Source organism: Mastomys coucha, unplaced genomic scaffold (assembly GCF_008632895.1).
Source record: "Mastomys coucha isolate ucsf_1 unplaced genomic scaffold, UCSF_Mcou_1 pScaffold5, whole genome shotgun sequence".
Taxonomy (NCBI): domain Eukaryota; kingdom Metazoa; phylum Chordata; class Mammalia; order Rodentia; family Muridae; genus Mastomys; species Mastomys coucha.
In genome coordinates this window covers 64,858,786-64,882,039 of record NW_022196911.1, presented here as the reverse complement: position 1 = coordinate 64,882,039, position 23,254 = coordinate 64,858,786, and the positions used below count along the sequence as shown (strand labels likewise).

At 48.9% G+C, this 23,254-nt stretch overlaps 2 protein-coding genes across 2 annotated transcripts; both read left to right on the top strand.

Moving 5' to 3' along the window:
• The first annotated feature begins 3,950 nt into the window (after nucleotides 1-3,950).
• On the top strand, nucleotides 3,951-7,234 carry Shbg (sex hormone binding globulin). The gene is made up of 9 exons (XM_031352063.1): nucleotides 3,951-3,967; nucleotides 4,069-4,219; nucleotides 4,374-4,465; nucleotides 4,619-4,808; nucleotides 5,099-5,260; nucleotides 5,447-5,606; nucleotides 5,737-5,873; nucleotides 6,389-6,596; nucleotides 6,918-7,234. The coding sequence occupies exons 2-9, from the start codon at nucleotides 4,103-4,105 to the stop codon at nucleotides 7,064-7,066; spliced, it is 1,215 nt and encodes a 404-aa protein (XP_031207923.1). The 5' UTR covers nucleotides 3,951-3,967; nucleotides 4,069-4,102; the 3' UTR covers nucleotides 7,067-7,234.
• Nucleotides 7,235-16,420: 9,186 nt separating this feature from the next.
• On the top strand, nucleotides 16,421-22,671 carry Atp1b2 (ATPase Na+/K+ transporting subunit beta 2). Its single transcript, XM_031353397.1, has 7 exons — nucleotides 16,421-17,140; nucleotides 18,879-19,007; nucleotides 19,323-19,427; nucleotides 19,529-19,734; nucleotides 19,941-19,997; nucleotides 20,802-20,900; nucleotides 21,013-22,671. The coding sequence occupies exons 1-7, from the start codon at nucleotides 17,029-17,031 to the stop codon at nucleotides 21,175-21,177; spliced, it is 873 nt and encodes a 290-aa protein (XP_031209257.1). The 5' UTR covers nucleotides 16,421-17,028; the 3' UTR covers nucleotides 21,178-22,671.
• Nucleotides 22,672-23,254: the final 583 nt, after the last annotated feature.

Genomic DNA, 23,254 nt, shown 5'->3' with positions numbered 1-23,254 from the left:
CCTCCCTCCAGCCAATCAGCTTGCTGGTTGAGACCATTTCCCCACCCCACCCCCGGTCCCGTGACTGGGCTCTGTGCCCCGACTACTTAGGCTTTCTGTTCCAGAACGTGTCTTAAAGTCCTCTCCTGCGCTGCTTTAGTAGTTAAAGTATGCTCCAGTTAGCTGTTTTAGTTTTCACTCTGAGACGTCTAACCCCTGGGACATCCCAGACCCTGAGGGAGCCCAAGGCCCTCGGCCGGTCCCTGCAGCTGTCTTTGGTAGTAGAAGCCTTGTGCAAGGCCTCTGGCAGCTTTTCCTCCTTCCCTCCTCCTTTGACTCTGGGCATTAAATCCAGTACCTCTGGACATGCTGAAAAAGCCCCACACTTGCTTCCTATTGCTGTTTTGTGGCTCATAATGTTGTCCTCAAAGGAACAGTTGTGTTTGAACATTTCCTCATTAGACCCTGTAACAAATCCTTGTAATTAACAGGAACAGCAGGTCCCTTACTCTTTTTTCTCTATTTCTGATAGGGTCTTCAGGGAGTGGAAGATTTTCCTGAATATGGAGCCCAGGTGAGGCTCAAATCTGCTGTGTAGCCAAGGAAGACCTAGAACTCCTGATTTTCTTGCCTCTACCTCCCAAGTGCTGGGATTATGTATGTCACCATATCTGACTGACTTAGCCTCAAACCTTTGATGTTCTGGGCTCAATACCCCTTGTTCTCCAGTAGCAACTGGGACTACAACCTTGTGCCACCACATCCACCTCTTTTTTTGTTTGTTTGTTTGTTTTTGTTTTTGTTTTTTGAGACAGAGTCTCACTCTAACACCCATGCTGGCCTGAAACTCATTATGTAGCTGAGGCTCATCTCAAACTCAAAGCAGTCTCTTACCTCAAGCTCCCAGTTGTCAAGTGTTTGGGTTGTAGGTGTGAGCCACCACACCCACTTAGCCTTGAGTTCTTTTATTTTCAGTGAGTGTACTGTATGTGCAGACGTGCTTGTGCTTGCAGGTGCAAGTGAATTCTCTGGGAGCAAGAAGTCAGTGTTGAGTGTCTTCTTCAGTTGCTTTCTCTCTGAGAGGGAGAGTCCTTCACTGAACCTGGAGCTCAGCAATCCTGCTAGTCTGGCTGGTCCCTGTGCCTCTACTGATCCATCTTCCCCAGCGCTAAGGTCACAGGTGTGCACCACTCTGTCCAGGTGTATTGTGGGTGTGGGCAATCCAAACTCACGGCTTCATGTTTGCACAGCAAGCTCTTGACTCTGCAGTCATTTCCCCAGCCAAGATTTGAACTCTGGATCTGAGCTTCACAGAAGCTATGATTACATTCCCCCACACACATCTGTTTTTGTTTACTTGTTTTTGTGTGTATGGGTACGGAGTAGGTTTTGCCTGCATTGTATATGTGTACACCACATTTGTCTTGGGAGCCCTCTGAAGAGAGAAGAGGATGTCCATTCCCTAGAACTCCCCTTATAGACGCTTGTGAGTTGCTATATGGGTTCTGGGAATCAAACCCAGGTCCTCTGCAAGAGCAGCCAGTGCTGCTCCATCTCCAGCTGCTGAGCCATCTCTCTAAATCACCTCTCCAACTGTCTTTATATATATATATATATATATATATATATATATATATATATTTACTTTTATATGCATTGGTGTTTTGCCTGCATGGCATGTCTGTTTGTGTGTGGGTGTTGGATCCCCAGGGAGTAGAGTTACAGACAGTTGTGTGCTGAGAATTGAACCTGGGTCCTCTGGAAGAGTAGCTAGTGCTCTTAACCACTGAGCCATCTCTCTAGCCCCATGCCTTTGTTTTGTTTTTTGGTTTTTTTCTTTTGTTTTGTTTTTGGTTTTTTTTTGTTTGTTTGTTTTCAGAACAGGGTTTCTCTGTGTAGCCCTGGCTGTCCTGGAACTCACTATGTAGACCAGGTTGGCCTCAAACTCAGAAATCCACCTATCTCTGCCTCCCAAGTGCTGGGATTAAAGGCATAGGCTACCACCACCCGGCATAACTTTCTTTTTAGTATATAATTATAAATTTTTAAATTTTGTGTTTTTTGGGTTTTTTTTGTTTGTTTGGTTTTGTTTTTTTTCAAGGCAGGGTTTCTCTGTGTAGCCCTGGCTGTTCTGGAACTCACTCTGTAGACCAGGATGGCCTCAAACTCAGAAATCCACCTGCCTCTGCCTCCCAAGTGCTGGGATTAAAGGTGTGCACCACCACTACCCAGCCTAAATTTTAAAATTTTATTTTGTCTGCAGGTATATCTGTGAACCACTTATATGCCTGGCACCTACAGAGGCCAAAAATGAATGCTGGATTCCTTGGAACTAGTTGGTTATAAGCATTATAGGAGTGATGTGAGTTGAACCCGAGTCCTCTGGAAGCCTGTGCCCTTTGCCATTGAACCATCTCCCAGCCCCCATCTTTTTCTTTTTTAAGATTTATTTATTTATTGTATGTAAGTACACTGTAGCTGTCTACAGACACACCAGAAGAGGGCATCAAATCTCATTACAGATAGTTGTGAGCCACCATATGATTGCTGGGATTTGAACTCAGGACCTTCGGAAGAGCAGTCAGTGTTCTTAACCGCTGGGCCATTTACCCAGCCCTCATTTTTTTTTTTTTTTTTTTTTTTGAGACAGGGCTATGTAGTCTTGGTTGGCCTAGAAATGGCTACATAGAACTGGCTGGCCTCTAACACACAGAGCTGTATCTGACTCTGCCTCAAGTGCTTCAGGAGAGTAAAAGTGAGTTTGGTTCCTAGCACCCAGATCAAGAGGCTCACAAACGAAACACTTGTAACTCCAGCTCCAGAGGCTCCAACCTCTCTTCTGGCCTCCTCTGGCACCTTCAGCCTCATCTCATAGATGTATACACATAGTTAAAAATTAATGCCAGGCGGTGGTGGTACACGCCTTTAATCCCACTACTTGGGAGGCAGAGGCAGGTAGATTTCTGAGTTCCAGGCCAGCCTGGTCTACAGAGTGAGTTCCAGGACAGCCAGGGCTATACAGAGAAACCCTGTCTCAAAATGCCCCCCACCAAAAAAATTAACTATTGCTGGCTTGGAACTCCTAAGGAGGATCAGGCTGACTCACAGAGATCCACCTGCCTCTACCTCCAAGTGTTGGGATTAAACTACTCTGCAATCATGCCCGGATAGAAATATTTGTTCCTTTTTTCATTATTTTCCCCTTCCTTTAAAAAAAACTTTGTGTTTAGTGAATGCACACATACACACACTTGTGTATGCATGTGTGTAATGTGCCTGTGTACATGTGTGCAAACGTGTAGACATTTTCCTCCATCTGTTGTGTCGATCCTGTAAATGAACTCAGGTCATCAGGCTTGGCAGCGGGTGTTTTTACCCACTGGGCTATCTACACTCCCACTACTTTTTAGAATAGTCTTTCTGTGTGGTCCAGATTAGTCCTGAATTCATGATTTTCCTGTTTCAGTCTTCCCAGTGCCTGGGTTATAGGCAGATTTCTTCTTAGTAGCCATTAAACACACAGAGAGACAATACATTCTTGTGAGAGCAATCTCATAGGTCTGGGGAAACTTAGGGAGGCATTGACATCGGATCCTGGGCTTTCTGCCTACATTGTTTCAATCCCCATTCCCAGCAGCCCCATAGAAGATGGATTATGTTCCTCATTTAACCAACAAGGTCATGGAAGCACAAAGGTGAAGTTTGTCTCCCTAGGTCAGCCAGCAAGGCATCTGGATTCCACGCCTCAGCTCAGGGTTAGCCTTGGCAGAGGATGATGCTCGCTCATTAAGCAGGGAGAACTGTTTCCAAATCTCAAGTGTACCTAGGCAGCCTCCCCTTGTGGGAGGACAGCTTGGAGGAGCCACACTAGATAATAGTGGAGGAGAAGAGAAGAAATGTTCTCCACAGATCTCTTGGCTGCAGGGGATAGTCGTGGAGGGACTCTGTCCCTCACCTCATTTGCCTTCAGAGGGGCCGCACAGTCAGGGTCAGTGTCCCTATCTCCTGCCCTCCCTTCTTCCCCCGGAACAACCTTTAACCCTCCACCACCCATGTGCGAGGCTACCTACCCCCACTGGTTCTCCTCAGATAGTCTGAACCACTGGGTGGACGGCTGCTAACTATGGAGAAGAGGGACTCTGTGGCCTCCTTGCGCTGGCGACTGCTTCTGCTACTGCTACTATGGACGCCGCCTCCCACCCACCAGGGACGGGCCCTGAGACACATTGACCCTATCCAGGTGCAAAAAACAGGATAGGATTCTCAGCCTCTGTGTGTTTAAATGAGCTTCCTTTTAGCTCTGTCTTTCCCCTTTCTCTCTTCCTCTGACCCTGTAACTGTACCTTTCTGTCTCTGAAATGTCTTTGGTCAGCTTTTTTTCTTTTTCCTGACAGAGTGCTCAGGACCCTCCTGCTAAGTACTTGAGCAATGGCCCAGGACAAGGGCCTGTCATGGTTATGACCATTGACCTCACCAAAATCAGCAAGTATGGAAGCCTATTAACCCAGTCCTCTGACCTCCCCTTCTCACCCCATCTGCTCTCTCCCTTCCCCTATCCATTTTCTCCCCGAGTTCTTCTTCCCCCAGCACTGAGAACCCCCATACCTCATGTACAGTCTTCCCTTCTGTGTCCTTCCAGACCCTATTCCTCCTTTGAGTTTCGAACCTGGGATCCAGAGGGAGTCCTTTTTTATGGGGACACCAATACTGAAGATGATTGGTTCATGCTGGGACTGCGAGACGGCCAGCTTGAAATCCAGCTACACAATCTCTGGGCTCGACTTACAGTAGGCTTTGGCCCTCGGCTGAATGATGGGAGATGGCACCCGGTAAGAGAACTCTGCCTCTGTGGGGAGGGGTCACCTTGATGTCCTCTGAGGAGGAGCAGGAACATCTCTTCAGGATGGTCCTCTGTCTCAGTGACACACAGTCCCTGTGAAGTAGCTATTCTTGTCCCTGTTTCATCAGATGGGAATCCCAAGGCTGAGTCAGTGTGTAAGCGACCCAGTCTGAGTGAGCCAACCATGCCTCTTTAAGAGCATCTTCTTTCAGCTGCACTAGGCTGCCCCTGAGACAGGCTCAGGACCCCTCTCATTCTGATCCTGACTACCTCCTGTAGGTGGAGCTGAAGATGAATGGGGATTCACTGCTGCTGTGGGTGGATGGAAAGGAGATGCTATGCCTGAGACAAATCTCTGCATCGCTGGCTGACCATTCCCAGCCCCGCATGAGGATTGCACTAGGGGGACACCTCCTGCCCACTTCCAAACTTCGGTTTCCGGTGACTATATCCCAGGGCTAAGCTCTGGAAATCTAGGTTCAGGTTTTAGGGAGAGGGAGGTCGGTCGAGCAAAAGCTACATGGGGAAGAGCCAAACACTTATATTTCTGAGGAAATTGGCTACAGTTCAGATGCCTTAATTTACCCTCTCTATAATTTCCCTCCCTTCCACTCCCACCTACTTCAGCTCACTCCTGCCCTGGATGGTTGTATACGTCGAGATATCTGGCTGGGCTACCAGGCCCAGATCTCAGCCTCTGCCCTCCCTAGCCTTGGGAACTGTGATGAGGACCTACAACCTGGACTGTTCTTCCCTCCAGGGACCCATGCAGAATTCAGTCTCCAAGGTAGACTTTTAAAAGTCTCTTTCTCCTCTATGGCCAGTTCTCCCTTCTGTGCTGTCCCTCTTCAACACTACGCTCATCTCTCTATAAAACCCAAGTCTTTAGGCCTAAGGAGGATCATCTCTTTCCCTAGGCATTCCCCAGCCTCATGCAGACCCCTGGACCTTTTCTCTGGAGCTAGGATTTAAGCTGGTAGATGGCTCAGGACGACTCCTTGCTCTCGGGACAGGAACAAATTCTTCTTGGCTTAACCTTCACCTCCAAAACCAAGTAAAGGAACAGGGTGGGATGCTGGCTACATGTAGTGGATTATGGGAAAATGAGGCAAGGCGGGGGGGCTTGTATATTTATTTATTTATTTATTTATTTATTTATGGTTTTTTGAGACAGGGTTTCTCTGTGTAGTCCTGGCTGCCCTGGAACTCACTCTGTAGACCAGGCTGGCCTCAAGCTCAGACATGTGCCTGCTTCTGCCTCCCATGTGCTGGGATTAAAGGCATGCTCCACCACTGCCCAGCCAAGGGGGGCTTTTAATAGTAGAAAGGCTTAAGGGGGCCTTCCAATCAGTGTGGACATATCTTGTCGTTGTCCACAGAATGCAAACAGCTTTTACCTAGAATGCATGCTTATTTGGGCCTGGAGATTTTTCACAGAAGGTCAAACCAGGAAGCTGCATGGGAGTATAGATCGGAGGCTGAATTAAGGTAGCCTGGAGGGGGCTACAAGGTGTAGCTATGGCTCATTCTTTCCTGTCTTAATGCCTGTCTCTGCCCCACCCACTGCAGAATGTAGTTCTGTCTTCTGAAGCAGAAGCTAAAGTCGTTTTACCCTTGGACATGGGACTCCCTCTTCAGCTGAAGCTGGATATATTCAAAGTGGTCCTAAGCCAAGGACCAAAGATGGAAATCCTTTCTTTGTCTCTTTTGAGACTTGCCTCCCTCTGGAGACTCTGGTCCCACCCTCAGAGCCATCTCTTCCTTGGGGGTTTACCAGGTAAGAGAAGGCCATATAAGTATGTTAGTTGAAGGAGAGGGAACACATTCTGAGGGGAAGGAAACCACTGGGAGGAAAGAGAGGGACGACTTGTGGGCTGTTGCTCAACAAGAGTGCAAACCTATCATTCGTGAGGCCTATGGTTTTATTAGAAAATTAAAGGCTTAGGCAGGGAGAATGCATATGCAAGGCTAGCCTGGGCTACATAGCAAAACTCAGTCTAAAAAAAGAAATCTTTTAAGGACGCAGAAATTTGGAGTGTGGGGCTGGAGCTGTGGGGTCTGAGCCATCCTGATGTTCTGCACCATCCTCCTCCTCTAGGAGAGGCCTCTTCTGCTTCCTTTTGCCTGAGTGGCCTTTGGGTACAAGGACAGAGACTGGACATAGACCAGGCCCTGAGCAGAAGCCGGGACATCTGGACTCACAGCTGCCCTCAGAGCCCTAGCAATGACACCCACACCTCCCACTAACCCCTTCTGAGAAGCAGGCATGGTGGTGCATGCACGTCTTTAAAGCCAGGAGAGGTGAAGTTGGGAGAATCGGGACCTCAACGTTATCCTTGGCCACATAATACATTTGAGGCCAGCCTGGGCTACATGAAACCCTATCTTTAAAAATAAAAAAGAACTTTGGATGCAGCTGAGTCATTTATTCAACAAATGTTTACTGTGCTCCGGTAGTGGACCAGGCAGTGAGGCAAGGGAGATGAATTGAAGAGCAACACAGCCATGCTTCCTTGGATGCTTGCTCATGGACCCGTACGAGAGGCAGGTTTGTTTCAAAGGGGAACAAATAGAAGGATAACTGGAAGATGTATGTGTGCAAAAGTGCACAGGCTATGGCATAGTCAAGAAGGCAAAGGGATTTTCCTGAGGATGGGGCGTCTTAGGCTGAGCCCCTGGAACACACACACACACACATACACACACACACACACACACACACACACACACACTCACGCATACACACACACACATACACACGCACACACACGCACACACAGACACACAGACACACACACACACACACACACCACTACTTTCTGGAAGCTGAAAGCTTCAGCTGAAGAGGGAGTCCCATGTCCAAGGGTAAAACGACTTTAGCTTCTGCTTCAGAAGACAGAACCACATTCTGCAGTGGATGGGGCAGAGACAGGCATTAAGACAGGAAAGAATGAGCCATAGCTACACCTTGTAGCCCCCCCCCCCCCAGGCTACCTTAATTCTTCTCCAACACCCACACTCTGAGACTCCAGCTCCAGCTTCCCATCTCTCAAGTCAGTATAGACATTTGTTTCTAGGTCATTCTGGTCTTTGGCATGGCCACTGCTGTCCAGGGAAGGAAGGGGCAGCAGGGGGCGTAAGAGTGTCACACAGAGATGGGGCGGGAGTTCTGTGAAAGATCAGAAAGGAATAAAAAAGAGCTCGGAGTGAAAAGCTTTCCTTGCCTGTGGGAGGCCGTGGGTTCAGTTCCCAGTTCGCCAAAACAGGAGAGGAGAAGAGGGGCAGAGGGGCAGAGGGGTCAAAACAGCAGCTCTGCTAGCTTCCTCTTTGCTGTCTCAGAGGTGTTTGTTATTTTTCCATTAAACAAACAAACAAAAAAAGGTTGTACTGGTTCCAACTAGAAAGAAAAGTCAGATTCAGAAAACTTTCTGCCATCCAAGAGTTCAGGGAGGGGTTGGGGCTGTTGCTCCTGTGGTAGAGTGCTTGTCTAGAAGCAGGAAAACCCAGGGTAGGTCTTACAACCTTGCAGAAAGTGGATGTGGTGCGTGTAGTTTGGAGAAGGACTTCCAGTTCACCATTATCCTCTAGAAGGGGCCTGCCTGTACTGGAATCACCTGTCGCGTCTGTTTGTCAGTGTGTGTGTGTGTGTGTGTGTGTGTGTGTGTGTGTGCGCGCGCGTGTGGAATCAGACTGTGTGTATGCTGCGCGCCACCAATCTCCCACTAAAAGGACATCTGCAGCCGGAGGAGAGCCTGTTAAAAATCAAAACAGAATATGGTGACCCTCACTCTCCAAGGGAACCTTACTGTCGAAGCTTCAGGCTCCATGTTTCAGATCTTTTCGGATTTCAGAATTTATTTTGTCCCAGCTGCCAAGGAGTCCTCAGGTTCCAGCCCTCGGTCCAGCCTCTTGGTCTCACTATGTAGCCCTTGCTGGCCTGGAACTTGAACTTGCTATGTAGACCATGCTGATCTCACATGAAGTCACAAAATTTCTCCTGACTCTGCCACAGGAGAAAACCAGATCCAGTGAGAATCCCAAGGCTCCAGCCTCCAATTTCAATTTCTTTCTTCCCTCCCTCCCTCCCTCTCTCTCTCTCTCTCTCTCTCTCTCTCTCTCTCTCTCTCTTTCTCTCTCTCTCTTTGTGAGAAAAGAAAGTTTATTTTAAATTTATTAATTTTTTTTTTGTATCATCCGTCCCACCTCCCACCCCACCCCCTGGCTATCCTGAAACTCACTGTGTAAAACAGGTTGGGCTCAAACCAGGCAGTAGTGGTACACGCCTTGCCTTTAACCCCAGCACTTGCACTTGGGAGGCAGAGGGAGGCAGATTTCTGAGTTCGAAGCCAACCTGGTCTACAGAGTGAGTTCCAGGACGGCCAGGGCTACACAGAGAAACCCTGTCTCAAAAAAACAAAACAAAACAAAAAAAAACAAAACAAAACAAAAAACAAACCAGGCTGGCCTCAGATTCACAGAGCTCCATCCACCTGCCTCTGTTTCCAGAGTGCTGGGATCTAAGTCATGCTTTCCCCCCACCCTCTGCCTCTGTCTCCCCCACCTCTTTTTGAGAAAGGATCTCAAGTATTCCAGGCTGGCTTCAAACTTGATATGTAGTCAGGGAAGACCATGAATTGCCCCCCACCCATCCCTGCTCCTGCTTCTACCTCTTCAGTGCTGTAATTATAGGTGTGGGTGGGTTGACAAGTTAGTTTGGTGGGATACTAGAGAGAAACTCAGGGTTTCATGCATACTAGGCAAGCACTCAACCAACCACCCAGCTACATCCTCAGCCTCAGCCACCCAGTAACCCAGAGCCATGGGTTCTTATTCCCTGGACCTACTATTCTCTTCCACAGAGATCAGCCAGGACCTCCTCGATGACTCAGACTGAGGAGGTCCTAGCAAAACCCCTGCAATGGAAGGCACAGAGCCGGGCGGTGGTGTCGCATGCTTTTAATCCCAGCACTTGGGAGGCAGAGGCAGGTGGATTTCTGAGTTCGAGGCCAGCCTAGTCTACAGAGTGAGTTCCAGGACAGCCAAGGCTACACAGAGAAACCCTGTCTCAAAAAAACAAAACAAAACAAAACAAAACAAACAAAAAAATGGAAGGCACAGAGCATAAGCCCCAGCCTTGTTTCCCCCAACGTTGTTCCTGTCGGCTCTCCTCCACCCAGCCAGCAGTGTTGGCAGAAGAGTCTTCAGCAAGTCTAGAGAGTCTAAATTCATTCTGATCCCTGGTTTGTGTTCAGGGTCAACTTTGGCCTCCTAGGGCATGCTCATTCAACTGATAGATACTGTGTCTCTACCACTGTTCTGGTTTCTGGACACTGAGGCCACAATGATGAACGAACACTGGGACCACACTAGTGACTGCTCTTCTAAAGGTCCTGAGTTCAAACCCCAGCAACCACATGGTGGCTCACAACCACCTGTAATGAGATCTGACGCCCTCTTCTAGTGTGTCTGAAGACAGCTAGAGTGTACTTAATTATAATAATAAATAAATATTTTTTTTAAATTAAGGTTGGATGTGGTATGCATGCCACTACTTGGAGGCAGAGGCAGGAAGATCTCTTGAGTTCAAGGCCAGTCTGGTCTCTAAATAGTGAGTCCCAAGCCAGCCAGAGCTATATAGGGAGACCTGTCTCAAAACAAACAAACAAACAAAAACTAATAAAACAACTCCCCTAAAATTCACCATTTCAAATGGTGACTATAAAGGGAATAAAAGCCAAGAGTGGAGTAGTAGAGTGAGGAAAGAAAGGCTGTACTGGGAGGACATCAATCAGGTGATCAGGAAAGGTCGGTGAGGTAATGTCACTGGAGTGGAGACCTGAATAATGAGAAGTCAGCGGAGGAGGTCTCAGGTGTTAGCCGGCAGGGACTGCTGAATACACGTGGGCATCCACCAAGGAGGGCTGTGTTCTGGGTGGTAGGTAACTCCCTGACTTTGTGTGCTCAGACTGTCTTAGGGGCTACTTTTCCTTCTCTGCCTCTGCCCTGTGCTCTCCAGGACACTACACCCTCAACCTTGCCTCTGCAGCCTGCCCTAGATTCCAGGATTCCTGACCGCAGTCCAAAGCTGTCTACACTCTTTCATTAAGACTGACTTTGCTTTGACACAGCCTTTGCCAAGCCCCCACCAAGGGCATCTACTGTGCCTGCTCAACATCCCTTGTCTTCTCCAACACCCGCCCCCCTCCAAAAGAAAAGTTTCCAGATTTGGCAGCACATCCTGAGGCCCTCAAGGCCTGGCCTACCCCACTGATTCCACCCTACCACCCGAGCCACTGCTCCCTCCCTCCACCCCCCCATCCTCTGTCCCCCCCCCTTCATTTTCTCTCTCTCTCTCTCTCTCTTTCAGCTAACATTTATTAGCTGTTGACAAGATGCCAAGTGCTGTGTTAGGTTATCCATAGAGATTCTAAGGATGAAGAAGCCCTGATAATGTCTGTACATTATCAAGGTGTTGAGAGAGAGAGATGTATGTAAAATGCTATTTAAAACAAATAAACAAACAAAAACCACAATTTTTTTTTTTTGAGACAGTGTTTCATGTTGCCCAAGCTGGCTTCCAACTCTGTGCAGCTGAAGATGACCAGTGAATGCCTGATGCTCTTGCCTCTACCCTTTGAGCGCCGGGGCTACAAGTGCCACCATGGCAGATTTAAGCAGTGCCAGGGCGCCGTGCCTCCTAGGCAAATACTCTACCAACTGAATTGCATTTCTAGGCTTTAATATGCTTTCATGTTTCTGCTTCCCCCCCCCCCACCTCCAGGCAGGGTTTTACTATACAGTTCTGGTGGCCTGAACTCACTGTATAGATCACTTCCATGCCCCATTTTTATCTAGGACTATGGGTAGGTATGCTGAGAGAGTGCCCTGACATAGAGATGCATTCTCAGCTCCTAATAGGGATAGCTAAAGGGGAAAATAAGTTCTGGTCCTGACACACACCTTTAATCCCAGCACTCGGGAGGCAGAGGCAGTGGTGACACACACCTTTAACCCCAGCACTCGGGAGGCAGAGGCAGGCAGAGTTCTGAGCTCTAGGCTAGCCTGGTCTACAGAGTTCCAGGACAGCTAGGGCTACACAGAGAAACCCTGTCTCGACAAACCCAAGTATATAAATAAAGGAAGGAAGGAAGAAAGGAAAGAAGAAAAACAAAACCCCACAAACCAGTGATATCTATAGACACCAGGGAACCTAGATATTTTCTTTTCTTTTTAAAAAGATTTATTTACTTATTTATTTATTATATGTAAGTACACTGTACACACCAGAAGAGGGCGTCAGATCTCATTACAGGTGGTTGTGAGCCACCATGTGGTTGCTGGGATTTGAACTCAGGACCTCCAGAAGAGCAGTCAGTGCTCTTAACCCCTGAGCCATCTCTCTAGCCTGAACCTAGATATTTTCATCAAAGTATATCAAAGAGCTGAGCTATTAGATGTGTGAAATTGAACAAGTGACTGTAACTGTCCGTCTCTACCTTTTTTTTAGACTGGGTTTAATTCTGTAACTCTGGCTACCCCAGAACTCACTAAATAGACCAGGCTGGTATTGAACTCACAGACATCTGCTTTACTTTGACTCTGGGGGTGTTCTAAAGATTTGATAGAATCATTTAGGTAAAAACATCTACTACAAGGCAGGCGGTGGTGGCACACGCCTTGAGTCCCAGCACTTGGGAGGCAGAGGCAGGCGGATTTCTGAGTTCGAGACCAATCTGGTCTACAGAGTGAGTTCCAGGATAGCATGGCTATACAGAGAAACCCTGTCTCGAAAAAAAAAAAAATCTACTATAGTACTTGGCATATAAAAAGTGCTCAAGATGTAAGTTCTATTGTTGTTTTTTAATTTAAGTCCCGTTTTGTTCTTGATGAGTAAATCTGAAACTGCTAAGGCTACAGAACAAGGGGGGGGAGGGGATGTCACCGGGCTGAGCCTTGGGCAGACTGAGATGGAAAGAAGGTAGGCTGGGGAAGCTCCTTGGGTCATGTGATGAAAGGCCTGGTGCATCCTGCTGAGAGCCTGGGCTCCATCTGGTCAGGGCAGAACGTTTCTGTTTTATCTAACTGTTTTGTTTTGTTTTAGTTGTGATAAAATACAAGCAACATAGAAATCACCATCCTAACCACTGTCAAATGTAATTTCAGTAGCGTAAAGGACGTTTACACCTTGCACAAACACCGCCACAGGATTTTTTTTTTTCCAGTGCTAAGGAGTGGTCTTCGTACCTCATGCATGCAAGGCAGGAGCTCTACCAGTGAGCTGTACCAGAAGGTTCCTTCCAGCTTGCAGAAATCGAGCTTTCCTAGCCTTTGTCTTTGCAAAATTCTCCTTGTTTAACTCATTCATCTAAATCCTGGATGGCTCAGCAGGTACCATGCATGACTGGATGAGTTTCATTCCTAGGGTTTACATAAAAATATGTGGAGAGAACTAACTCCCACAAGTTGTATTCTGACTTCTACACACACACACACACACACACACACACACACACACACACACACACACACACACACGGGGTTGTGGGGGAGTAAATAATGGTAATAAAGGTTAAACAGGAAGGTATAAGGAGCATAGGCCCTTGACTGTGGACTGTCTCCGCCTCTGGGACAGTGAGGAGGGGCAGCCATCTAACTCCTTCCTCTCTGGACACCCCCAATGGAGGCAGATTCCAAAAGAAGAGTTTTTTGCTCCTCTTGCTCCTCTTTTGCTTGGGATTGAACCCAGGGTTCTGTACACAGAAGAGAGCACCACTGCTGAGCTGTAGGTTCATCACATGCCCTTCTGGATCTCCCCTTTCTCAGCTTGTCTACCTCTGAGTGTGGGCCAGGCATTCGCTACACAACTCCTCCCTCCCTCCTCCCATCTACCCCCTCCTTACCTACAGAAGACATAAGAAAGGGAGCGACAGGCATCATCCTACTCCGTGACCTATCTCTGGTGCCCAGAAGGTATTCACCCCCTCTTTTCTAAGAAAGTGAGCCTGGTGCCCAGGGTAGAAACTGAGATGAGAAGCCACCAAAGGCTGTATCTGCCATGGTGCGTGCGGTGTGTGTGTGTGTGTGTGTGTACGTGTGTGTGTGTCCGTGTGTGTCTGTGTTAGTATCCTCCTCTAGTATTCTTCTTCCATTGGAGAGATCAAGCTGCTTTCCTGGGGTTTCTTGCAGAAAAAGCCGTTCCACATTTAAGCTGAACTCAGCAACCAGCATTATCTTAAGATAAAGGCCAACTCTCAAAAAGCATAGAGTCTAGGGTGGGGGAGATAGTTCAGTGAGAGGGTATTTGCTAATTATATTTAGGGCCCTGGGTTTCTGGCCTTAGCACTGGGGTGGGGGAGGGAACGTTTACAATATAATTGCATAGAGACAAAGCATGCAAGTAAGTTTACGAGCCATGTGTTCATGAGAGAAACTCAGAGGCCAGCCTCGATCCTTTTCTTTACCTTATCCCTGCTGTTTACTCATCCTACTTCTGAAACAGGCCTTTAACTCATTCCCACATCTCCATCTTCCACCTTGGTGTCCTTGTTCAAGTCAGTCACCTCTCTTACCTAGAATACATACACGCTGTAATGTCTCCTAACTAGCTGTGCTTCTTGTGGTCACACACACACACACACACACACACACACACACACACACACACACACACGTATATGGAATTATGTGCCGTAAGGGAAATATATCTAATATTTTATTTATTCTTTGAGAATCTTTTGCATATATACAATATATTTTAATAATATTTATTCACATTCTTCTCCAACTCCCCCAGAAGGACACCCACCCAAACACACACACATGGGCTTTATTTTTGCGACAAGATTTCTCTATTAGCCAAGGCTGGCTTCAAACCTTATCCTCTTACCTTCAGTTTGGGTTACCAGCATGGATTAGTATATCTGGCTCTTCTTCCTTCCTCTTCCTCTTCCTCCTTTTCCTTTCTTCTTTTTCCTCCTCTTCTTTCTCTACTTCTTCTTCCTCCTCTTCCTTTCCCTCCTCCTCCTCCTCTTCTTGTTCTTCTTCTTCTTGTTCTTCCTCTTCTTCCTCTTCTTCTTCTTCTCCTTCTTCTCTTCTCCCTCCTCCTCCTCCCTTCCCCCCTCCTCCTCCTCCTCCTCCTCTTCTTCTTCTTCTTCTTCTTCTTCTTCTTCTTCTTCTTCTTCTTCTTCTTCTTCTTCTTCTTCTCCTTCTCCTTCTCCTTCTCCTTCTCCTTCTCCTTCTCCTTCTCCTTCTCCTTCTCCTTCTCCTTCTTCTTCTTCTAAGTTAGGGTCTAGTTATGCTGTCCTGACTGACTTTGAACTCCTGACCTCAATCGATCCTTTTACCCCAGGCTCCCAAGTAGCTGAATCCAGATATGGTCACCATGTCTGGTACACTAACTGAATTTAATTATGTCATTTCACAATGCTAGAATTACTTCTGTGAAACTTGGAGTAAAATTGGAATTATAGTCAGACATAGTCATGCACAGCTGTAATTTCACCAGAGGAAGGCAACCCTGGAGCTGGATATGATGGTACACACCTGCAATCCCAGTATTCAGAAGTCTAAGCAGAAGAATCAGGAGTTCGAATCATCCTTGGCTACTTCAAACCAGTATTTCAGACTAGCCTGGGATCAATAAGATCCTGTCTCAAGAAAAGAAAACCAAACCAAAACAAAAACAAACAAGCAAACAAAACACATTACTATCACCGCCAAGAATAATAAAATATCATAGTAGTATATTTTTATAAATCCAGAATTTGGGAGGCCGAGGCAGGAGCATCTCTTCAAGGCCAGCTGTGGGTACAGGATCCACATGGTAGAAAAAAAGAACCAATTCCTATAAGTATAGGCCATGGTGTTCCTGCCACAGAAAGAAGTAAAGATAATGGCCAGTCTTCTTTTTAAGCTATTGGGCACAGCTGGAGTATCAGTTGTAGGAGCTCCAGCAAATATGGACCGGAGATCAGACCTGTGGGTGGGAGGCTGGAAAGCAGGACCTACACAGACCTGGCTGTAGATCTAGAATCAGGGAAATTCTTGGGCCTCAGACAAGTTTGGGAATATGGCAGGGACCCTGGTCACGGAGAACAGGTAGGTTGGACAAAAGAGTCAGTGGAACCAAGAAGAAGGGCGTCCTGTACTGGCTTCTATCCCTTCTGTGTTCTAGTTTCTAGGCTCTTTCTTGGTGTCTGGCGCTTGCTTTTCTTCATTCCTCTCACATTCAGCCCTCTGTTCTGGAGGCTTTCGAAGTAACTCTTAGTCTCTTTTTAAATTCCCTGCCCTGAGTCCCCACTTTTGAGTAGTATCAGCTTGTCTTTTTGTTTGAGCCTCTCAGGGGGTGATCTTTTCTTCAGCTCTACCCAGACTCACCCTCTGCCTTCCTTACCAACCTTGTTTCAGTGTTGTACCTGGGGTCTGGGTTAAGGAAGAGCACACTAGGACCGAAGGACGCACCAGGGGGCGGGTCCAATTCCTTTTGCATTTGCATATGTATGAGGTCTCCTAAGCGAGCAACGAAGAGGCGGGGTTCCTGGGGGGTGGGTGGGAAGGGGGCGGACACCCTCAGAGTCACAGACTATAAAGACTGTGCGCAGGGACCGCGCTCCCCGCACTGCTGAGGAGCGGAGCCTCCGATTGGGGCCCCTATCCTTGCCTATTTCCCCCCCCTTCCCAACTGCTCGTCCCCGCCCCAGCTCCCACAGGCTGGGCCAACTGTGGTGTGGCTGTCGCCGTTTGTCGGAGGAGACTTAATCGGCCACTTGCCGCGTTCCACAGCCTCTTTGCATCTTGGATTTCGGGGCGGCTCCCTCCCCCTTCTTTCCCTGATTCTTTGCACCCCGCTTTTTCTGCGTTTCACTCGAATTTTGGAGCCGTCTGGTTTTGCACCCCTTTTTGTTTTGCTTCTAGGCGGTGTGTGGGGTGGAGGTGCCTGGCATCCCTTTCCCTGGTTATCTTTCCCTGTTTTGACAGCCCCCTCCTTCTATCGCAGTCGGGGGGCCTAGCCTCGGCGCACCTCCGCCTCACTGCCAGCAGACCACAGAGCGTGGCTGTGCACCCCGGAATTTGCAGCAGCTGCATATCTGATTGGAGTCTCCCTCGCCTCGCTCCCGCGCGCATTCGGTGCGTGGAGGGCTTCAGCGCGCGACGCCCCGGCTTCTCCGCAGCCCCCAGCAGCGCGCCGGGACTCGCCCCGTGCCTCCAAGATGGTCATCCAGAAAGAGAAGAAGAGCTGCGGGCAGGTGGTTGAGGAGTGGAAGGAGTTCGTGTGGAACCCGCGGACGCACCAGTTCATGGGGCGCACCGGGACCAGCTGGGGTACGCGGGGCTGGCGCGGGAAAGGTGGTAGCTGACCTCTCGGCGACGCCTTTGGGGCGCAGGGTCCCGCGGGCGTCGCCCCAGCTCCCCTGCCGGGTCCCTGGCGTCCAGCCCCCACTGTCGGGCTTTGGATCGGGAGGGGCTCGAATCAGCGGTCTAATCTCTCTGACTGGCCGCTGCGGAGGCGGAGAAAGTAGGTCACTGCCGCCTGCCCGCCCCCCGCGGAGCCCCCTCGGGCGGGGGGTCGCGGGCTCTGCGCGCGTGTCCGTGCCACGGCGCTCCCGCTCCAGCTCAGGCCCTGCGGCTGCACACGGTCATCATCGCTCTCCCCGAAGAGAGCCCTAACTCTCCCTCTGGCTCTCACTAGCTAGCCAACCTCGTTTATTTTTAGCTCTCACCCACCCCCTTGGACCCTGGGAACATTCATGAGGAGGCGGATCTGGCAGGGGGGTCTTGAGGGGGGGCGTTCGTAACAGCGGAAGTTGTTTGTCTATATTCCACCATTGGCCGTTTGGAGCCCTCTGTGGCGGCTTTTGTGGGTGGGGGGCTGCTAGGAGGGATGGTACTTTTCCAGGCTTGACGCATTTTTTTTAGATGTCAGAGGTGGAGGGAGAAATGGTCCCTGTGCTGAGATGGGTACAATCTCAGGCAGGGTGTTTACATGGGACCCCCATGACTTGGAGGAACTCTCTACCCTTACCTCAGGGGTGTGCAAGGACTTTGATGTAGTCAGGGGTTATTGATGGGTATCGGGTGTGGTAAGGGTGACAGTCTTGCAAAAGACAGAGCCAAACTGGAGAATTGAAGCACAAGGGATTCTGTGTGACATAATTTACCACATATCCACATTGATTGGACACAGTGTTCATCAGACCACCCACCTGAGGCTTAGGGGACTGTGAAAGGAGGTCAATGCAGCCCTTGTCCTCAAGGAACCAAAGACCCTGTGGGATCAATGGATGAATGCTTGGGGTCCTCAGAAGCCTTCACAGAAGAACTGTGTCTTCTTAGGTGGAAAGACTGATAGTTCAGGGTGATTGGAACAGCATGTCCTCCTCACGGGAGGCCTAGGAGAGGAGTCAGGAGAGATGATGTCCAGGGAAGGCTTCTAGGGGATTCTGTCTTCTCCTTGCCAAGATCCTGTGTGAGTTAAAGGGGGGGGCGGGGTGACTGCTGGGCCATTAGCCCCTCATTTCAGGGGCTTCCTCAGGAGAGAAACAGATAGATAGACAGACAGACAGAAAGGCAGATAGATGGATCTTGCTACTTGAGTCCTCTGAGGTGTTAAGAATTTGGCTGAGAACGGTGTCCAGTACCAGGTTACAGATCCTTGTGCGAAGACAGCTCTAAGAGAGCATTCCGCTAGACACAGCAGGAGCAGATGCAGTGCCTTTTCAAGACCATGCAGGGTTGAGAAGTTGGAAATGTAGATGCAGAATGACAGTGACCTATTCCTGGAGTTGTCACAACTACAGTTTAGGTCTCTTGTGGCCTCCAAAGGGTCGGACTTCACTGTGCCCCGGGAGGAATCTGGGAGTCAGGGCTGGAGCTGGCTGGCCCCTGCCTGTTTCCAGCTTGTTTCCTTTAGCTCCCGGGGGAAGGCCCTAAGATATCCTGTTGCTCCTTGGCCCGTCCCAGTCCACAGCTCGAGAGGAAGAAGGATGAGAGGGGTTGGTGGGCTGGGCAAGGTTTTATAAAAGAGATGTGGAAGCTGCTGACTCTTGTTCCTCTACCCTAGCCTTCATCCTCCTCTTCTATCTCGTCTTCTATGGCTTCCTCACCGCCATGTTCAGCCTCACCATGTGGGTAATGCTGCAGACTGTCTCTGACCATACCCCCAAGTACCAGGACCGACTGGCCACACCAGGTGAGAGAAGAGTTTCCCCTTACCAGTCACTCAAACTACTTTGTCTTCAAGGCCTCACAAGGAACTTACAGTTCTTTGCAGGAGTTTGATGGGCAGTTCTTGAACTTAGCCTTCCTTCCCATGCCTTGCAGCTGGGAGTCATGTGATCTGGAGAAGTGGCAGATGCCACAGGAGACTGCCCTTCCAGGAAGGCAATTTCAGATCTTTGCCCCCACCTGACCCTGGTGTTCTTCATATCTCATATCTATCTGCTTCCCCTGCTGTGTTCTCTTCATCTTATATGTGACTCCCAGTCTTCATTGATGTTGGCTCTAGGCTTGATGATTCGACCCAAGACTGAGAACCTTGATGTCATTGTCAACATTAGTGACACCGAAAGCTGGGATCAGCATGTTCAGAAGCTCAACAAGTTCTTGGAACGTGAGTATGGGGCTGGTCCAGGACCTTGGGGGAAGGAATCCAGGACCCTAGAAGTGAAACATCGGGCCACTGACCTTCTCTGTCTCCCTCCCACCTCCTAGCTTACAACGACTCCATCCAAGCTCAAAAGAATGATGTCTGCCGTCCTGGGCGATATTATGAGCAACCCGATAATGGGGTTCTGAACTATCCAAAACGTGCCTGCCAGTTCAACCGGACCCAGCTGGGCGATTGCTCTGGCATTGGGGACCCTACCCACTATGGTTACAGCACCGGGCAGCCCTGTGTCTTCATCAAAATGAACCGGGTACCCATGACATTGGTCCCCAGGGAGAATGGAGGAGGGAGCTGGGGCCACCATCTGTTAACTAATGTGTCCTTTCATTAGGGTTAATGGGCATTAAAGAGATTTTTGGTAGTTTGTTCTAAGAGGTGGGGCTAAGCCCTGGAGCTGAAAGGCTGGACGCAAGATGTGGCAACTTCTTCTAAATCCACCCTCCCTCCTTTCTCTAGGTCATCAACTTCTATGCAGGGGCTAACCAGAGCATGAACGTTACCTGTGTTGGGAAGGTGAGTGTGTGGGCCCTCCCTACCTGCCCACTTATTTATACTTCCTGGTTTCTGAATACTTCACCCATATCTCCCTATCTCTTTTTATTTTTTTCTTTCAGAGGCCCCAACACTATAGGGACAAGGGGGTAAGAGTGGGCTCCTATGCAGTTTTAGCTTTAAGAGTCTCTTAGCCCTATTGCTTCTCTCTAGGATATAAAGAGCCTGCTCTCCTGGAGACAGACCCATCCCCTCCTGCACCAAAGCCCTGGCCTCTGGTTCCTTCCCTGTCAACCTTTTCTTCCATCTCAGTTGTCTGTGTTTCTTTTACTCTCCCATCATGCCTTGTTTCTCAGTTCGCCCAGTCTGCTAGCTGCTGATCAGTTAGCCCCCTTTGCTACAACTAGTTCTCCTTGGAACCCTGTGCCCGACTCTGTCCTCTCTAGAAACTCTCCTCCTTCTTACTAAGCCTTGACTGTTTATCTGTTCTTTCTTGGCTCTGCTCCAGAGACCGATTCCCAAGGATGGGGTAAGAACTTGGGGTTGATGGTGGAGTAGAAGGCCCCCATCGTGTTGTCAGCACCCTTAGAAGATCTAGTCTGATGGCGAATAGGCCACCCCTTTCTGGAGACATGCAGATAGGAACATGTGTGCAAGCGCACACACAAATGCACGCACAGCCACCGAGCAGATGCACAGCTCAAAGAAAACAAATTTGACAGGGATAATTTGGGATGAAGGAGGTATGAAGGAAGTCCTTGTGAGCGCCTCCAGGTGCCTGCTGTTTCTAACATCCTCTCCCTGTAACCTTCCTGCCCCCCACAGAGAGATGAAGATGCTGAGAATCTTGGCCACTTCATCATGTTCCCTGCCAATGGCAACATTGATCTGATGTACTTTCCCTACTATGGCAAAAAGTTCCATGTAAGTCCCACTGAGGAAGGTCCTTGACGGTGGCTTCTGAGCAACAGAATGGGGTTCTTGGGAAAGAAGCCAAGGTACCAGAGGCTTACGTCGTTTTCTTCTTCTGGCCCAGGTAAACTATACGCAGCCCTTGGTGGCTGTGAAGTTCCTAAATGTGACCCCCAATGTGGAGGTGAATGTAGAATGCCGCATCAACGCTGCCAATATTGCCACAGACGATGAGCGGGACAAGTTCGCTGGCCGTGTGGCCTTCAAACTCCGGATCAACAAATCCTGAGGCTCCCCACCCCCATCCACCCACTTTCCTGTGGATGCTTCCGGAATGTCCTTGACCCTGCCTGATCCCTCCCTCACCCACCCCAAAGGTATTTTTTATAACAGAGCTATGACTTGTCCGAGCCTCACACCCTTTCCTCAACTTCTCTACCTAGCCTGATGTCCACACAGTTTCCAACATCTTCTTCCAACCTTAGCTTAGCCAGAGGCAGAGAGGAGTCAGGAGTTTTCTAATTCAGGAGCTGGAGTTGTTACTCATCGACAGAGGACTTGCCTAGCATGCACAAGGGCCTCTGTACTGTTGGAGGTTTTCTAGTTTGAGTTTATGAATGAGATGTCCTTACAGCTCCTGTTTCAGTTTCTAGTCCCATCCCCTGAGAGTTTTAGGAAATGGTCCCATCCACTCTACCCCACATATCCCTCGCCCGGTTCAGCCATTTGCTTCCCAGGGGTGAATACTGTTTTTCCACCCTTTACAATGCTTCTTTTATCTCTTCACACTTCTGTCACCATAGCCAATATCTTGGTGGCTTTGACTTCTGGTTCCTCCAGCAGTTCTGTCCTCTCCTCTCCCTTACCCCTCTCCTTCTGAAAAGCTGCCATTTGTAGCTGAATACAAGTTGGTTCTGTGGCCTTTTCCATCCTTCCTGGTACACCCTGCTTCTCCCCCAATTGTGACTCCAAAGGAGGACTGGAAGAGAAGTCTTTAATTCTTCTAGAAAATTCTCTAGTAGGCCTAGACTTTTAACTTCTTCATGGTCCCTCCTGTCATCCAAACGGCTCCTACTCAGGCGGGCTTGACCTGCTCTGAATATCCACTTTGTTTTGAACTGATTGCTCCCTTCCCCCACTGGCCTTCCCAGAATATCTTTCAAGTTCTCCTTCCCAGGGAGCCCTGGGGGAGGGGCCGCTGTCTTGGCTCTATCCCCAGCGGCCACCTTGGAAACGTCAGCTGGCTGGGGGGGACTCCCTGAGCTCAGATCTACCCACCCCCATCCTCTCTCTGGCTACTCCTTGCAAGTTGCTAACCGGTCACTAAGGTCCTCCCTTTCTGCATGCCCGCCTGAAAGCTTCAGACACCCTCCTCCAGCTAGGCTCTGAATTTCTTGGCTCCGCCTCCTTCAAACTCTTTTGCCTTTAAAAAACAAACAAACAACCCTATAACGTCCCTAGACTGTTAAGAAAGAGTCCCCTGCTCCGAGTTTTCGTCCATCATAGCAGCATATTCCTCTGGTCTCTCTGCTTCTCTTTATCCTTCCTAACCTCCTTTCCCTTCAGTGCAGCCCACGTCCTGCCCTCAAGTGGATCCCTCCCTCTTTCCTCCCACTGGATCTGTGTTTCTTCCCTTTGGGTATCCAGGTCTTCCTGCCCCTTCATCTTCTTGGTGGTCTCCTTCTGCAGTTATTTAATGCCTGTGTCAGATCTACTGTAAAAAAGAGGATAAAGTACAATAAACTGAGAGCGATTATATATATAAATGTATATCATACACAGAGCCCTGTGTGTGCTTGTCTTTTTCTGAGAATTTGGAAGAACTCTGAGAAACGATTGGAGGATGGATTTGGGTGGTACTGGGTTACCCACCAGGCCTTGAGCATGGGCTTTCATTTTGACCTCTGCCCTCCAGTGGCCAAGCATCAATTCCCTTCCCTTTCAGTGCCATTAAGCTGATGCACACTGCATTGAGGTTTATAAAATGCCTTTGTGGATTTTAGGCACCATGTGTACATGCATAGGAAAGCGGCAGAGTCCGTGGCGTGGCCCCAGTTTAACAGACACAAAAGTAGCAGGTGAGAAACTGTCACATGAGATAGACCTGTGTGCTTCAAGGAAAGAACGTGAGCTGGTGATAGACAGTGGTCTGTCGCCAGGGGCTCCAGGGGGACTTAGAGGAGGCACCTGGGCTGGGACTTCAGTTCAGGAGACCAGATTTGAAAATGTTTTTGAGACAGATTTGTTGACTAGCTGAAGCTGATTCCAACATAAAAACTAGGAACTGCAGGATTCTAATTTTTTCTTTCTTTCTTCCTCTCTCTCTCTCTCTCTCTCTCTCTCTCCCTCCCCCCCTCCCTCCCTTC

Bases quoted from the DNA above. Each gene is read 5' to 3' on its own strand.
- Shbg (XM_031352063.1), top strand. From the start codon at position 4,103: ATGGAGAAGAGGGACTCTGTGGCCTCCTTGCGCTGGCGACTGCTTCTG. The intron at 4,220-4,373 runs GTGCAAAAAACA...TTTTCCTGACAG, and splicing joins GACACATTGACCCTATCCAG to AGTGCTCAGGACCCTCCTGC. The intron at 4,809-5,098 runs GTAAGAGAACTC...TACCTCCTGTAG, and splicing joins ATGATGGGAGATGGCACCCG to GTGGAGCTGAAGATGAATGG.
- Atp1b2 (XM_031353397.1), top strand. From the start codon at position 17,029: ATGGTCATCCAGAAAGAGAAGAAGAGCTGCGGGCAGGTGGTTGAGGAG. The intron at 19,428-19,528 runs GTGAGTATGGGG...CCCACCTCCTAG, and splicing joins GCTCAACAAGTTCTTGGAAC to CTTACAACGACTCCATCCAA. The intron at 20,901-21,012 runs GTAAGTCCCACT...CTTCTGGCCCAG, and splicing joins ACTATGGCAAAAAGTTCCAT to GTAAACTATACGCAGCCCTT.